Below are 18,079 nucleotides of genomic sequence, written 5' to 3' on the forward strand. Positions count from 1 at the left end.
TACATGTTTATTATCTATATCATTTGTTCTCACAAAACCATCCCCGGTATTATATAGGGTGGTGACTTGAACAAACTCGAAATTTAGTGGAAAACAATGGCATAGTTTGTCTGAAGAGCATGTTTCTCGGCATACTCGTAGGGCTTCCCTTTATCCAGATCGTCTACTTTTTATTGCTTTCTGAGCATTTAAGCAGGTTAAATATAAAGATCCTCATCTACTTTGTTGGTTTGCATATTTGTTCATATTAGTCACTTGATAAGGAACTTGGGCACAGTGGCTTCAGCAGTATATCATCAGGTGGTGGAGATGAGTCGGCATTAATGTGAACTCAAATGATCCATCTAGCAGGTGATCCGAATGTGTACATTGTACTCGATCTACATGAGGTTGTTGTAATCGTCAGATGGGGCAGGCAAGAACAAATCCTGAAGGCAATTCGGCATGCGTATGAGCGAATACAGGGTTTGGTCTGTGCATGCCTTCTGCAGTTAATGCAAGCCATTTCTATTTGGCTGACCATCATTCCTATCTACTACAGGAGCTGTGCCTCTAGCAATTGAACAGTGTTACATGAATCACTTTCTTGGCTTTTTAAGCATATTGGAATATTGGATGAAGTGTTCTTTTAGGCCACTTCCTTCACCAATGGCTATCATTGCACTTGAATGGGCATAGGGGGAGACTGTATAATCAATTCTCAGTCTGAAATTTAATGTGGGTAAATCTAGCACATGTACAAGAATTTCATACATTTATGGATATTCATCTCCTTTGGCGCCTCTCCCATGGTGGCCTTTTGAGCTTGAGATCCGCTTGGAATTTTGTTAAGATACCATGGTCCCTTTGTCCTTTGTCATAATCTTGTGTGGTTCAAAGGTCATATACCCGGCCACACCTTCATTGTTTGGAGAATCTGTAACCATTGGCGTTCAACCCAAGCTTTTCTCTTTCACCGTTAAGTTTCTGTCTCCCTCTCCTATATCATTTGTTGGAATGGTATTGAAGACTTCGATCACCTTTTTTTCTGTTGCCCATTTGCGTGCTTAGTTTGGAAAAAAGTCTTGGACTCTTTTTGGCCCATTAGTAGGAGACTTTTTCCCTTCTCTAAGGAGTGGCTTTGGTTGGATATGTCGTTCTCCGATAGTTTTGTTTGTGATGTTGTTGGTAAATTTATGTTCGATACTGTCATGTCACATTTGGATGGAGTGGATTCTTCGAAGATGGACTTCTAACTCCCGCTCTCATGATATGATTTGGAATGCCAATTATTATTATTATTATTTTTAAATGTTAGTTCTAATATTCACTTGTTACCTCATAGATCTATTGTAGGCTCCTCATGGAACAAGCATATTGTTGTATCTTGGGGTTTACCTATATCTCTTCTTCAGCCTTCTGGCCTTTCCTAGGGTTCGTGACTTTGTATAGTTTCACCCACCTCTTCTCCTTGTGTATTCCCTCCTCCCTTCTTTCCCTTGTTCTTCGTTTAGGTAATGAATTTATTCACCAAAAAAAATATATATATATATATCACATCATCTTTCCAGAACTTGGTGTAAGTCCAAAACTACTCTAGAGTTATCTAAGAAAAACTTTTGCCAATCTTAAAAATTTAAAAAGGAAACCTCTTTGGTTTTTTTTTAAAATTCATATTGTAATGCTCTTCCTTGCCGGAACACACTATACATATCTTTCCCTAATTTGGACACACATTTTACATGTCTTTCCCTAATTTCCTCTAGGGGAGGACATTTGTCAACTTCTGATCTTTCTTTTAAGGGTAGAGGTTTTCCACTACACCAGAATGACTACCACACCAATGATATGATAGGAAATAGGAGACTCATATTTTGTTTGAGGAGAGAGAGTGACAATGTGGACCATAACATATTACGTGAGATTACGTGGGAAGGAATCTCTATTCCAATGTCGTGGGGATTTTTTTCCCCCTTATTAAGATTATAGCTATCAGAGATCCCATTATGATAAAGATTGAGAAATATTTCCTAGACCATGAATCTATCTTTTTTTATTCTTTTAATTTTGGATTTTTTGTAACTGTGCTCGGTGAAAAGAAGTTTAAATTTTATTTTTTTGCCCTTTTATTTTAACATTTTTTTTTAAAAGTAGGATAAAATTTTACCATTTCATATATTAATTCAAAAAATGTGCAAGACAATAACGATTTTTTTGTATGAAAAAAAAAAAAAATAATCAGCCTTGATTTGCTAGATAGTGAGCTAAACTAAAAGAAGACCTATCCTTCTTAAGAGTTTTACACACTGAAATTGTTTAAAGGATGCAAAAATATCAAACAAAAAAGAGAAACAATCTCAAGGTCATGCTTCTTCCCTTCTCTTGAAAGCCATTGCACAAGTTCATTATTATAAAAGACATGTTTCATTCACTCTAGAAATTGGTTGAGTTTCATCCCGGTAGAAAGAATATTGTGGAGGATTTTCTTCAAAAAGATTTTGAAATTAAAATGGATGTTAATTGTTAAGCTTCTAGATCTTGGTTGCTTCTTAGTTGTTTTTATTATCCAAAAATATGAAATTGACCTGGCATTCATTCCAAGAATACATACCAAACACAGAGTTAGTAGATAACAATCTAGATTTAGTCAATTTGGAATTTGATACTGATACCGATATGTATTAACAGTATTGAACAATTTTTCCCTTGAACATATCGATACCAACATTGATTTTAACCATTTTCCCCTTTTATCCATACCATATCATTGATTTGTTATTGGCCAGGTATTGGTATCGGCCAATATCAATACCGATACGATTGATCCAATACCGATTCCTAAACAATGTGATTAGCAACATGTTTGGGGAATGTGCTGTAAATGAGTTGAAGGTTTCTACTTCTGTTAGAAATTAGAGAATCAATATTACTAGTTGTTTATCAAAAAAAAAAAAATACGAAACGTGGGTGAGGTGGAATATTAAAAGGAATATAATACCTTGTAACTCGAAAATCCAAGGATCATGCCAAATGTTGACTTTCCTACCATCCCCTGTCCACCAACATACCAAGACAATAATAGTTGACCAAGGCCGTTACCTATCCATGGCCGAATTAGGATGGTAATTGTAATTGATTCTAGGATTGGTATCGTATTTGGTGAATTTTTTCACCAAAAAAACCACACACAAAAAAAAAAAAAAAAAAACTATTTTGTAAATTATTTCTAAGATTTTTACATTTTTATTATAAGTTTGTTTCTTATTTTATCTATTATTTCATTAAAATTAGGTATTCTTTACTTTTTTTTATCAATCCAAGCCGATAAGGGATTGATATTTTTTCGTTTTTTAGCCGATCCAAATGAGTATCAAATCGGTATTGGCTGCTACCGTTCCTTATTTATGAGATGACGTGTACCATGAGCATGATAAATGACTTGAAACGTTTCATCTTTCCATTTTTGGAGTGTCACTGTCAATGGATCTTCCCTACCATCCGCGTAATCCACTGCTGATCACGTGTTTAATTGTGTACCTGTGCTGGTCTTTTCAACCGTCGGATTGAAATCTAAGTGTATATCATGCCAGTAAGCGCTTCCAATAGTGTTCATCTCACCTTAGCACGTGGAGTCCCTAAGAAAAAACAAAAATAAATATAGCCGTTACCCATTAGGGATGCCAACCTCAACATCGAGTGTATTGCCGTCAACGGAAACTGAACTAATCCCCACCAATCCACTATTAAACTATCGATTAATACGATTTAAGATCCAAAAAAAAAATAAAAAATAAAAAAAAATCTTAAGAGGAAGTAAGGATTAAGGATTCATTCTTTTTCCATTTCATGGTTTCATCTGTTACTGTTTATTTTCATTTCTCTGTGATTTTTCACCTTAAAACAGGAACAGTGATACCTGTCATCATCCTTTGTTCTTCGAAAAGAAGGAATTAGAAAAGGAGAAATCAGTATCTTAGCAGTATTTTATCGAGAATCTCGCTTTTCCTGGTGAATGCAGAGACTGTAATGTTAATGGTTTTAGCTTTGATTGAGCTTGGAGCAAACTGAACTCTTCTCCTTCCGTTGTCTTCTTTGAATCCGGTATTCTCTGCCTCCTGACAAGGTCCATCGGTAGTTTCAGCAGTAGAACTACATCGACGATAGCCATCTCTTGTTTCAGGTTGAGGTTTTGGTCTTTTTGCTTGCCAATCACGAAAAGGAGTTCGGAAGGTTAGTTCAAAGAGTATGAACAATTTGAACTTCTCTCTGATGAATTTATTTTTTTATTCTGTTTTATTTACTTGTGGTTCGTCTCATAATTCTGGAAATTAAATTGTTTGCTTACGAATCCATAAAAGTGATGTTCTTCTTGACAATGATAAAACTTATCTGTTCAAATAGAATACCAAATTACTGAGTACTTAGTCACTATCATCTGAAAGTTCTACTTCAAGAAAGACTCGAATGAGTAAAACTGAGAAACCTACATGGAGGGGCTCGGATTCGATCAGGTCTCTTCTTGTGCCAACTAATCCTAGATGAGAAAAGCTAAATTACCGAGTACTAAATTTTATGAAAAACATGAGAAACGGATCAGTCTCCATTTGTGTTGAATTTTTTTTTTTGTTTTCCAGCTGCAAAAAGGATGAGGAATTGTAGGTTGATAGGGCTTTACAAAGTCCAAATGTGCTACTTGTCATGGTCAGAGTGTGGTCTCACTTCCCTCGACACTGGAAATTTTTTTCCTTGTATCGGATTCACCACCCGACCTTCTACATCTGTAACAGTCACAATGGTATTGTTAAAATTTGCTTGAACATGAATAACTCCCTTTGGTATTTTGCGTCCAGTTTTACGTGGACCAATATGTCCATTTGGAGCAGCTTTGTGATAATGGAACCGACCAGCAAAAAGCATTAACGCTGCAAAGACCAATGTACCAATTGTGGTACAATAGAGTTGCAATTCACTAGTTATTCCAGATGCTCGCCATATTTCCAATAAACGATGACTTATTGAACGTACAACCCAAGGGCTAAACCTGGTCTTGTAACATGAAGTATACCACTCTGTTGACGTACCAAACTAAGAAGTTTAAAACATTGGCATTGACAACTCATTGACATGGTATTACCTGAATGAAGATTTGAGAACTATGATCTAAGTAGATCCCTGCTGTACTCTGCAACAATGGTTTAGCAACAGCAATCCTGAAAAAAAAATAAAAAATATATAAATTTTTTCTCAAGATTCAACTCTCAGGCCCTCAAGTTGTGTCTAGCACCACTGTTCTATCCTGCGATTTCAGCTTCTGTACAGTTGGTAGAGAGTGTTGGTGGAGTCAGTATCCTTTTATATTCTTTGGAAAGGTCCGTCCCTTTCAAAGTCACCTAGAATTCCCTATTCTTCTAAAAGCCAAAGGTTCAGGATGGGTTATAGCCCACATGAAGGTTAAATTTGTCACCCCTTCAACAGAGGTGTAAGAAGTATTTTCTTTCTCCACAATTTTGGCATTTTGTGTTGAACAAGTGTCCTTCCCTTACAAAGTCACCTAGAATTGTCTACTCTTCCAAAAACCAAAGGTTCAGGGTGGGTTATAGCCCACATGAAGGTTAAATTTGTCACCTCTTCAACAGAGGTGTAAGAAATTGTTTTTTTCTCCACATTTTGGCATTTTGTGTTGAAGAAATGGAGAATTAATTGCTATATTTTCTATCCATTGTGCTTAGTACTAGTATCTGAAAGATGTAATGTTGTGCATAGCTTGTTCGCATGATCTTAGTGTATCCATATGCAATGTGGCTGCTGTGAGTTGTTCGGCAATGCATCCACTACAGTAGGTGCCATCAACACCCTGGATTGGTTACAATAAAAACCTGTATGAATACAGAAATTGTGGGCCTTCTTAGCTTTTTAGTTGTTTCAATTATCTGTTTCTTTCCATTTCTTGGACAAGATCCATCATATTATTGAGGTTCTACTCTATTTTCCAATTAAAGCTAACAGAGAAGGAGAAGAAACCTTATTCAGTTCACTGTTTATATAACTCTATAGTTGATGTCACATATGTATGTTAATACTCTATGGAGTGCTTATCTAGGATGCTGATGTAGAAGGAATATCAGAAGAATACTTGAGCCGATTGGACCAGAAAAAGTCTACCCGGAGTGGTCGGAGGTACTAAACAAGAGGGGTCGAATCATATATCAGATCGAAGATCTCGAGGAGCTGTACCGGGGTCAGCCCTATGGCGCTGTTGTATGCTTTTTTTGACCATCCGGGCGCGTTTCGAAGGCAAAAAAGCCCGCTGAAGTTTTGAAATTTGGATTTCAAATTCGAATTTTTGGCACAATTTTTGAATTTTGAATTATTGGCGCACTTTTTGAATTTTGAATTGTATTCACCTTCATAAAAGGTTGTTTTAGGGTTTGTAAGGATCATTCTGAAATTTATTGGAAAATTGACGTTTTCGTCCTTTTCTCCTACCTTGTGGATTCGGGGTTGTCTGTGCTAGAACGATATCTACCCCACCCTTCTTCTACTATGTCAGATACAATGCTTTCTAAATATTTAGAAGTCTCCTTTACCTAAATTACACTCTCAATTGACACCAATGTCTAGAATAGCCTACCAAATGATTTCTCATTGGCTTTCTATCCGTTTATTGTAATCTTGATCATGAAGGCCCCTTGTTTTTCTCCACTGATTTTATGTAAAAATGCTTTAATGTCTTCTGAAATGTCAATCAAACTATATTTTTTCAGTATTTCTATCGTGCTCTTCTCTGTTTGGATTTGTTTAGCTTAATCTGATTGATAAACCAAGATATGATGTTTGGCTTAATCTGATTGAGAAAAAGGAAGAGTAGAGATTTCGATCAGGTAAGATGTAACAAAGGGGATGATGGAAGAGTGTTGGTAAGGGATGAGGACATTGCGAAGAGATGAGATGACTATACTTGTGAATTACTAAATGGAGATAGTTCGAGTAGGATTGACTTGGAGGATTGCAGTATTCACCGAGACACCACACACATTGATATATAAGTAAGGTTGGTGTGGTGGAAGTTAAAGAAGCCTTAGGAAAGATGAAAGTAGGAATGACACCAGGCCCAGATGAGACCCTAATAGAAGTGTGGAAGACCTTAGGCGATTGTGGGGTATCATAGTTGTCACGGCGTCTAGGCGACTCAAGGCGTTCGAGAGGGTAAAAAAGCAAGTCGACACCAAGTAGGCGACTAAGGCGCCCAAGTAGACCAAGGTGCCTGGACGCCTAGGCGTCGCCTTGATAACTATGTGGGGTATATTGGTTAACCAATCTATTTAACATGATTTTGACCACAAGGAAAATGCCAAATGAATGGAGGAGAAGCATTGTAGTTCCGATCTACAAGAATAAAGGGGATATCCATAGCTACAATAAATATAGATGCATAAAGCTAATGAATCATACAATGAAACTATGGGAGAAGGTTATTAAAGCCCGTCTAAGAAGGGAGACTCATATCTCGGAGAACCAATTTGGCTTTATGCTGGGTAGATCCACGACAGAAGCTATCTATTTACTGAGGAGGCTCATGGAAGGTTATAGAGCTAGCAAGAAAGACCTCAATATGGTCTTTATCAACCCAGAAAAAACCTATGACAAAGTCCCTAGAGATTTAATCCAGCATGTTCTTGTGAAGAGAGGGGTGTCGAGTAGATATGTACATGGGCGTGGTAACTAGTGTGAGATCTGTGGGAGGTCTAGGCAAGGAATTCCCAATTACAATTGGTTTACATCAAGGATCAGCCTTAAGCCCTTATTTGTTTGCGTTTATCATGGATGATTTAACCAAGAGCATCCAAGATGAGGTCCCGTGGCGTATGCTCTTTGCCGATGATATCGTTTTGGTGGATGAGACAAAACAGGGATTAACGCTAAGCTAGAGCTATGGAGATCTACCCTGGAAACAGGGGCTTTAAAATTTCTAGATCAAAGACGGATTATTTGATGTGTAACTTTAGTCACACACTCACACTATGACAGATAATGACATGGTGAAAAAGTTGGAAATGGGATAAAGATTAATCTAAGAGATAAGAGAAGGTAGGAAGTAAGAAGAGGAGGAGGAGAGAAGAGAAGAAGAGAGAAAGAGATGGCAACCGAATAATGGAGAGAGATATTTTCTCTCCCCTATTTGATTTACTAATATGAAATAATAATTACAACCACACCTCCCTAGGGAGGTAAAAGGTAAAACAAGAAAAATACAACATATGAAAATAAGATACTAGACTAGTGCCCAAACTACCCTTATTACATAAACCCTAACACTCCCCCTCAAGTTGGAGAATAAATGTCATACATTCCTAGCTTGCATAATAGGCTACTAAACTGATGAGGGACGAGCCCCTTGGTAAAGAAGTCAGCTAATTGATCGTCTGTCTTAACAAAAGGAGTACAAATGTAGCCAGAGTCAATCTTCTCCTTGATGAAATGTCGGTCCACTTCAATGTACTTTGTTCTGTCATGTTGCACAAGGTTATATGCTATACTATTGGCAGCCTTGTTATCACAATAGAGTCTCATAGGCAGAGTTGTCACAGCATCTAGGTGACCCAAGGCGGTGGAGAGGGGCAAAATTCAAGGCGACACCAAGTAGGTGACCAAGGTATCCAAGGCGGCCATCTAGGCGACGCCTTGATAACTATGCTCATAGGTGCCTCAGTATCAAATCCCAACTCTTGAACCAGCCATCTCAACCATAGGACTTCACATACTCCATGAGTCATAGCTCTAAATTCTGCCTCTGCACTTGACCGAGCCACAACTAGTTGCTTTTTACTCTTCCATGTGACCATATTACCTCCCACAAAAGTACAATAGCCAGATGTAGATCGCTTATCAAAAATTGAACCAGCCCAATCAACATCAGTGTAGCCTTCAATTCTCAAATGGTTGTACTTGGCATATAGGAGACTTTTTCCTGGAGAGGACTTCAAGTATCTGAGGATCCGGTATACAACATCCAAGTGCCCACTCTTGGGGGCATGCATAAATTGACTCACTACCCCAATTGCATAGGTGATATCTGGGCGAGTCAAAGAGAGATAAATCAACTTCCCTACAAGCCTCTGGTATTTCCTTGCATCAACAAAGGAAGGTCCATAGTCTTCTCCTAGCTTATGCCTTATGATTCTGATCAATTAGAGAGTTTCCTAGTTTGCAATCCAACATCCCTGTCTCTTTCAACAAGTTTAGGACAAACTTCCTTCGACATATATTTATTCCCTTCTTAGACCTTGACACTTCAATCCCTAAGAAGTACTTTAAGGGACCTAAATCTTTAATCTCAAATTGTTGAGCCAAGTAGGTCTTCAGCCTAGCTATCTCAACCATGTCATCTCTAGTCACTACAATATCATCAACATTGACAATAAGGGTTGTGATGGTACCATTACCTTGCCGGGTAAATAAAGTGTGGTCCGCTTGGCTCTGGGAATACCCATTCTTCAAAATGACCTGTCTAAACCTCTCAAACCAAGCCTTCGAGGACTGTTTGAGACCATATAGTGCCTTATTGAGTAGGCACACTTAACCTTCAGCTGAGGGAAACTTGAAGCCAGGGGGAGTCTGCATGTACACTTCCTCTTCTAGATCACCATGGAGGAAAGCGTTCTTCACATCCAACTGATAAAATGGCCAGTCTTTATTAGCCGCCAAAGATATAAGAACTCTTATTGAGTTGTGCTTTGCTATAGGAGCAAATGTCTCTTGATAATAAATCCCGTACACCTGACTATATCCTTAGCACCAACTGGGCCTTCTATCTCTCGATTGTACCATCTAATCAGTACTTGACTGTGTAGACCTTGCATCCAACTGGAACCCTCCCCCTGGGAAGATCAACCAGTTTCCAAGTACAGTTCTTCTCAAGGGCCATCATTTCCTCAGACATGGCTTGAAGAACTTTGGGTCAGACATAGCCTCAATAACATTTTTGGGAATGGAAATAGAGAAGAGAGGGCAGTAGTGAAGGCAACACCTATAGGAGAAAGAGCATCATAAGAAACAAACTGGGCTACAAGATTAGTGCAAGCTCTCTTTCCTTTTCTAACAGCAATAGGAAGGTCTAAATCAGAAAGAAGAGAAGGGATGTTATCTGACTGAGGAGGATGTATCTTAGGATGTGAATGTAAAGTGGACTCTTGGCAGGTCTTCTTTCCCTTTCCCTTTAAGCATTCACCTCTTTTGTACACAACGAACTCTTTTTCATTTCTTGCATCAATACTTGAATGAGTATCAGTATCAATAACAGCCCCTTCTTTGTGCTTCTCAATATCAAACAGAAATGGGGAAGTAGGCAAAGGTGGGAGAGGAAAGGGATATAAACAGCCTCTTCATTTCCATTATTCTCCCCCCTGAAGAGGATGTTGAGAAGGAGTGAAGAAAGCTATAGATTCAAAGAAGGTGACATCTTTGGAGAGAAGTTGCATTCGGGAAGAGGGATGGTAGCACTTATACCCCTTGGTAGAGGTGGAATATCCAAGGAAAATACATTTGAGTGCCTTGGGGTCAAGCTTAGTCCGAGCACATTTATTGACATGGACATAGCAGACACACCCAAACAACTTGGGAGGAAGAGAGAAAGCAAGAGTCTGAGGAGACAACAAGTTTAAAGGGTATTTGGAACCAAGAAGTTTAGTAGGCATGTGATTGATTAAAAAGGCAGCAGAAGAAGGGCTTCAGACCAAAAGGTATTGGGAACATGCATGCCAAATAGGAGACTCCTAGTGACTTCCAACAAATGGCGATTTTTCCTTTCAACCACCCCATTTTGTTGAGGGGTGTCAACACAAGCAACTTGATGGATAATGCCATGATCAGTAAAAAACTGTTGAAGCCCCCATACATATACTCTCCCCCTTTATCAGAACTAACAATTTGAATGCGAGTACAAAACATGACTTTTTTGTTTCAATTAAAAGGTCCAAGTTGAATGAGAATAGTCATCAACAAAGGAAACAAAATAACGATAAAACCAAACAAAGAAGTAGTGAGAGAAGGCCCCAAAACATCAGAGTGCACAATATGGAAAGGGACATTGGATCTATTACTATGATAAGGATAAGGAGAATGACAATATTTAGCAAACAAATAGGGTTCACACTGAAACACATGGGAAGAAGGAATGGAAGAAAACTAGTGTGGCAATTTTGTCCTCATAACACCGAAAGAAGGGTGGCCAAAATGTTGATGCCACATCACAGAGTCAACAATACAATTGTCATTACGCCCACATGCGTAAGATTGAGTAGTAGGTAAGGGGGATGTCCCTGGATAAAAAAGATAGACTCCCTGTTCCTGACGTCCACTGCCAATAATCCTCTTTGTCACCAAATCTTGAAAGAGGTTAGTGATAAACTTAGGAACATGAAGAATGGAGTCAAGGGAAATAGAAGAAGTAACACGGACACTACCCTTACCAGAGATAGAAGAAAGAGAACCATCAGCGACCTTAATCTTTTCCTTACCAGAACAAATAGTGTAGGAGTCATAACACTGGGATATACCGGTCATATGGTCAGTGGCTCTAAAGTCAATGACCCATGAAGGAGTAGTGGAAGAAGCAGATGTAGAGGCCTGTAAGGTGGAAGCTGAAGAATCTTACACTATAGGTGTAGAAGAAGAGCTATCTAGATATGACATAACCCTGCTAAATGCTACAATATCATCTTGAGTGAGAGAACTGATGTTTGTCTGTAGTCCCGTTAGATATCTCATAGGTTTAACCTTAATCATCATAGTATGTGCGATGGCTCCCCCTCTCCTGCAGCTATGCATACCAGGGGGACAGCCATAAAGCATCCAACAACTCTCTCTGGTGTGCTCAGATTTCCCACAGTGATGACAACTGAATTTATCCCTGTCATTCCCCCGGGGTGGCACTTGGCCCCTTCTTCTGACTTCTGACATAATGTAAGAACACACGTAGAAAGTGGGGATGATACCCAAATCAAATGGGGAGTATACTCAACCCAAAAGCAGAAACAAACCAGTAATCAAATCCACCACCAGCAGCAAACAAACAACAGTTTCTTGAAAATCGTTGTAATGGGGAGTATACTCAACCCAAAAGCAGAAACAAACCAGTTATCAAATTTACCACCAGCAAGCGAACAAACAACAGTTTCTTGAGAATAGTTGAATCAAATGTACCATTTGCAGCCTAGCTTCATTCCATAATAATCAATGACACTCAAATAAGGTACTCCTTCAACCAACAACAACTATTCAACACACCACAAGGCTGTAAAGATGAAACAGAGAAGTAAACCAGAAGCTGGTGGACTTTAAAGGGTGCATCTGGGCAATTTTAACAAGCCTGCTCCCACTGCAAAATATGGTGGAATAAGGGAGAATCGAAAAAAAGAGGGAGAAGCTGGTGGTACTGTAGCAGCAGCATAAACATGAGTTGCAGGCCTTGAGCTTTCTTCTTTTGCAACCAGGCTTTTGGGGGCTTGAAAGAGGAGCCTAGGGCGACTTCAATGAGGCAAGATTAAACTTCAACAAATGTAGGATGAAGGAGATACAAGCTATAAACTCAGGGGCTCGTGGTAACCCAGTCTGAACATTCCTTGGTTGATTTGAGATTCAAATAGTCAAATCTTCACCTGAATACCTATCTTGGTGCTTCTATAGTCTGCTTCAAGACATGGCATGATTCCATCAATTTTTCCACATAGCAGAACCCCTTTGTAACCTAGGGTTCCAAAGAGAGGGAGAGAAGACGGTGAGCTTGTAGAACGACTCTCAAACCAGAATCGGAGAGTGCTCTGATACCAAGTTGGAAATGGTGTAAAGATTAATCCAAGAGATAAGAGGAGAAGGTAGGATGTAAGAAGAGAAGGAGAGAAGAGAAGAAGAGAAAGAGATGGCAACCGAATAATGGAGAGAGATATTTCCTCTCCCTTTTTTGATTCATTAATATGAAATAATAATTACAACCACCTCCCTAGGGAGGTAAAAGGTAAAACAAGAAAAATACAACATAAGAAAATAAAATACTAAACTAGTGCCCAAACTACCCTTATTACATAAACTCTAACAGAAAATTGAGGAGAGAGACATACCGCAAAGTGACTATTTTAGATATCTGGGGTCAACCATAAACAAAGAAGGTGACATATAGGATGATGTTTCACAAATAATTAAAGTGGGATGGATGAATTGGAGAGGTGTGACCAGAGTGTTGTGTGACCGACATATCTCTTTAAAGCTTAAAGGAAAGTTCTATAGGACTGTTGTCTGATCGGCTATGATGTCTCGGGCGGAATGTTGGGTAGTTAAGAAGTGTCATATAGAGAAGCTATGTGTGGCAGAGATGAGAATGCTAAGATGGATGTGAGGCAAAACTAGGAAGGATAAAGTGAGGAATGAATGTATTAGAGCTGATTTGGGAGTTGCCCCAATCAATGACAAGCTCCGAGAAAGTCGTCTGAAGTGGTATGGCCATGTTCAACGGAGGCCTAGGGAAGCCCCAGTAAGGAGGAGTGATTTGCTCCTGATTGAGAAGGAGCTAAAAGAGCTAGGGCAGGCCTAAACTGACCATAAAAGAAGTAGTGAGGAAGGGCATGAATAGTCTAGGCCTTATCCCAAGTATGACCTCGGATAGAGCCTATTGGAGGGCAAGGATCCATGTAGCCGATCCCATTTAGCTGAGATTCTCCTGACGTAGCCTTTGTCTCTTCCCTCTTACTCTCACTTATCTTTTCTTGTCTCTCATTTCTTTATTTCTTCATTCGTCTTACTTTCGTTTTATTTATGTAAACCTCAGTTTTCCTTACTTTGTTTGCACGGATCCATGTAGCCGACCCCATTCAGTTGGGAAAAGGCTGAGTTTGTTGTTGTTGTATGATGCTTTTGTATTTCATATTCAAAAAATAAGATGGAAGGTTGATTTGGTTGGTTTGCACAGTATTCTTTTTTGTCATGGTTCACATATTTTGCTTTATACATATTGTCTAACTGCTTACTATCTTGCTCATTTTCAGGGAAATACGTGTCTTTTTTCTTTGAAATTTTAGATGGCTACACTTGGAGACATAGGAGTTGCAGCAGCTATCAATATTCTCAGTGCATTTGTTTTCTTCTTGGCATTTGCTATCTTACGAATCCAACCTATCAATGACAGGGTGTACTTTTCGAAATGGTATCTCATGGGTTTGAGGAGCAGTCCTTCAGACTCTGGGGCAATTGTAAACAAATTTGTCAATTTGGACTTTAGATCATACTTGAAGTTTCTAAAATGGATGCCAGCTGCACTGCGAATGCCAGAACTTGAGCTCATTGACCATGCTGGATTGGACTCTGCTGTTTACCTGAGGATTTACTTGCTTGGGTATGCTCCAATAGATATCAATTTTTTCTTATTTTCTTCTTTTGGTAGATTGATCAGATTGTTCTATCCATATCCATGTCCATATGGGAGGAAACAATCTGATCTATGATGTATACTGGATGTTAGAGTTGAGGAAGAGATGAGCAGAACACTATACAGCTGGCGGAAATGCTCTGTCCAGCTTCTAGGGCCTAAAATCCATTCCACGAGCAAGAGAACTCCCTCCATTATTGTTGGGTTGAAAGAAGCAACTCCAAAGAATGACGTATAGTTGGTATTTCACATAATACAGCCTCTAATGGAACCCTCTACTTTTCTAGGGTTCCAAGAAGAGGTAAAAGAAGACCAACAGAGCCTTAGTCGACTCTCAAACCAGTGAAGGACTGCTCTGATACCAAGTTAAGATTAATGAATAGGTAAATACAAGAAGTAGGGTAAGAGAAAGGTGAAGAAGAAGAAGAGAGAAGAAGAGAAGAAAGTTTGGAGAGAATACGATTGTGTGTTGAGAGATTTCTCAACACACATATTAACTTCATTGGTGACTTCTGGAATTACATTGACCTCCCTAGGGAGGTAAATGGAAACAAGGAAAGAAAAAGGAAAAATACAACTTAAGTCATGTCTTATAACAAGACAGTGACAGAACTACCCTTATACAAAATACTAACAACTCTAACACTGGAATGGCAGATCCAATGCTAGTGTTGGGAATTTTCTCACGGTATTGACCAATCCTTTGTTCAAATGGTCTGGTCTGGAACGATCTGGATCAGTTTTGGTGGGATGATCCATTCTGTGACATTGATCTTTAAATCCTTGCTTCAAATCTATATGCAAGACAATAAATGAAAGGTTTTAAATCTTCTATGGGTCTCTTGGCTAAACATTTTGTGAACTTCAGACCATCCCCAATATGACATCAAGTGTACTAGTGTACAGTATCCTCTGGTGGTCCTAACTGGACCATGTTTGTATGGTCTGAAATGAACTATTTCATCCTATGGTTCGGAAATGACAATACCATATCAAGGTCTGACCAATAAAATAACAGTTCCAGATGGACCATCCACTTGATGTGGTCTAAACGACCTCCATATGAAAAGTTAAAACAATCCTGATGTTGGAGCAAATACAAATGTCTTGATTAAGCAATCCATTTTGGATCAGATGATCTAGAACAACTTTTTTTCAGTGATCTGTATTGTGCGTTATCGCTTATCCTAAAAGCTCGAACTATTAAGTATGGGCAATGTAAATGATTACCTTGGGTATATGATTATCCTCTTAGAGATACAAAAATATTATAGGTTATAAAATGAGGGTAATGCTTAAATTATTTTAAGTTGATATACTAGACAATTTGAATAACCTTATAGATATAAATAACAAAGTGACCTAGACTACTACTTTTGGTGAACAACAGCTTAAATGCCTAGATGACTGGCTTTGGTGACAGTGGTTGCCTCTGGTAGCTGACTGTTTTTTTTTCATCTTTTGATCTGTGTGCAACCCCCTTGCTGAAGCTCTGTTTTGCAAGTTATTTCTGTTTCAAGTTTTCTTCTGCAAGATAATTGCTTCTTGCAAAAAAGATCCCAGTTAGTATAATATGCAGTGCAGTATCGAATGGACATATCCATTTACTCAAATCCTATTAAGTATCCAGTTTTAGCAACCTTTAAAATGAGCTTTTCTTAGTGGGTTAAGAATGTATCTAGTTGCAAGCAATGTTCAAAAACTCGTCTCGAGGAGGTGTCTCGACTAGGTCGAGATTCTTGAGATCTCGGTGAGACAATGCATTTTTTTTTGTTTCTTTTTGATGTTTTAGTGGGCAAATGGTCATAGTGGGCTCCGAAACTTTAAGAGAAGCTTGTTTTGGGCTTAATAAACATATTTATATCTTCAAATTGTACAAAAAAAAGCACCCAATTTTGTGCTTTGGATTTGCACCCTTGGCTGGTAGTAAATGTTGAATCCTTATGTAATATTTTCCTATACACAATTTTTTTTTGGTAAATGAGTATATTACCGAACCCCAAATGGGGGCAGGGAAAGAGAACCAATATACAAGAAAGAAAAGGAAGAAGGGGAGAGGGGGGGCAAACGGGCGGCTAACCAGCCTACGCAGAGGAGGAAGGCCGCAAAAGGGCAATGTCAAGGCCCCAAAAATTTGCAATATGCCTGTTCTTCAGGTTGTCTGTGGAGTGTCTCTGCCAGATGTATTTGCAGATACTATGAGATTGTTTGAGTGCTATGAGACGACTCATTAATGGGCAAATAAAACGAGTAAATTATGCAATAATGGATGAAGACACATTATATTGAATAATTATTTAAGAAATAGTTAAGGACTTAAAGTAAAAACTACAAAGTACAATGAACAATGCATATTAAATAGATAACCAACTACAGTGAACAATACCTATGTCATAGACACCATAGTCTTCCATGTCCCAACAATACAATATTGTGAGTCTGTGACTGTCTATTGATATGAACTATGACATGCTGGATCAAGTCCACTTATGGTCTGAAGGAACCGACGTGCATTAATGCAACATCATAGTGTTTGAGAAGAAACAAGAGTAGTTTCTTCTCAAGCAGGTCGAGATATCCGAGATATCTGAAATTTTCGACGTGCATTGTCTTCTATTGATGTACATTGTTGTTGCCCTTGCTTTTAGGATAAGCATTGTAAAATGGTATCAGAGCAGGGAGGTCAAGTTTTTCGATCCCTGGAAATGGAACAGGGTTCCGCGACACATTATCACCTCGGTACCACTAATTGTTTTCCGTGTGAGTGCATGTCATGTGCAGGGGGTGTTGATATACATTGTTGTTGCCCTTACTTAATAGCTCAAGCTTTTAGGACAAGCGGTTGTAACAAGATCTTGCTGCATACTCATTGACAAATTCTTCTCTTAGTTCTTTTTTTTTTTTTGGATATGATATGGTGCTGATTCTCTTCTCCCCTCACCCCTTCCCTGCAGGCTTAAAATCTTTGTTCCTATTGCATTCCTTGCTTTCGCAATCTTGGTTCCAATTAATTGGACCAATGGCACCCTTCAGCATTCAAATATGGTCTTTAGTAGCATAGACGAGCTCTCTATTTCAAATATTCCAGCAGGATCAGAAAGGTCTGTTGCCATTTCCTCTCTTTCTTTCTTTCTTTCTTTTTTTTTTTTTTTTTGGCGGATTTTAAGCAGCATCAGATCGTGTGTTACATGAGAACTGTAATATATATGTATACACACACATTACGCTTTTGTGTTGATGGCCATCATTTACATTCCGTCTGCATTGTATTCTATACCATGCACTACTCTAAACTCTTTGATATATAAGAAATTGTTGTATATATCGTAAAAGTTAGTATCCACAGAAGGTGAATCTATATTTTAAGTTAAAACATTTTTTAATAATAAATCCACTTAGCTTTCTTATTTTAATTGAATTTTTTCTTCTTGCTGCATCTCATCCTGGTACTCTTTCCTCTTGTGTTTGGTAAATTTTCAAAGGAGAACACATTCAGATGACATCAGTTTTGTTTGGGAGTCTTTATAAATAGATGCTGCCTGTTCTATTCCTACTCTTTGGGGAATCTTGCCGCGTTCTAATAAAGCTTTTCCTTTTCTGCTTGGGATTTGGAGCCTCTGGTTGACATTCTGTTGAGTTGATGAGCAACTTCTTGGATGAACTACATTTAAATAAAGGTTTTGT

At 38.5% G+C, this 18,079-nt stretch overlaps 1 protein-coding gene across 1 annotated transcript in view; it reads left to right on the forward strand.

The window, feature by feature from the left end:
- Positions 1 to 3,781: 3,781 nt before the first annotated feature.
- The window catches only part of LOC122640277 (calcium permeable stress-gated cation channel 1-like), a 55,664-nt gene continuing 41,366 nt past the window's right edge, over positions 3,782 to 18,079 (forward strand). Inside the window, exons 1-3 of the mRNA XM_043833426.1 lie at positions 3,782 to 4,159; positions 14,016 to 14,362; positions 17,350 to 17,496. Of these exons, the coding sequence (XP_043689361.1) occupies positions 14,049 to 14,362; positions 17,350 to 17,496 (461 nt within the window). The 5' untranslated portion in view covers positions 3,782 to 4,159; positions 14,016 to 14,048. The remainder of the gene's footprint in view (positions 4,160 to 14,015; positions 14,363 to 17,349; positions 17,497 to 18,079) is intronic.

This window comes from Telopea speciosissima, chromosome 9, assembly GCF_018873765.1.
Source record: "Telopea speciosissima isolate NSW1024214 ecotype Mountain lineage chromosome 9, Tspe_v1, whole genome shotgun sequence".
In the NCBI taxonomy this organism is placed as follows: Eukaryota; Viridiplantae; Streptophyta; class Magnoliopsida; order Proteales; family Proteaceae; genus Telopea; species Telopea speciosissima.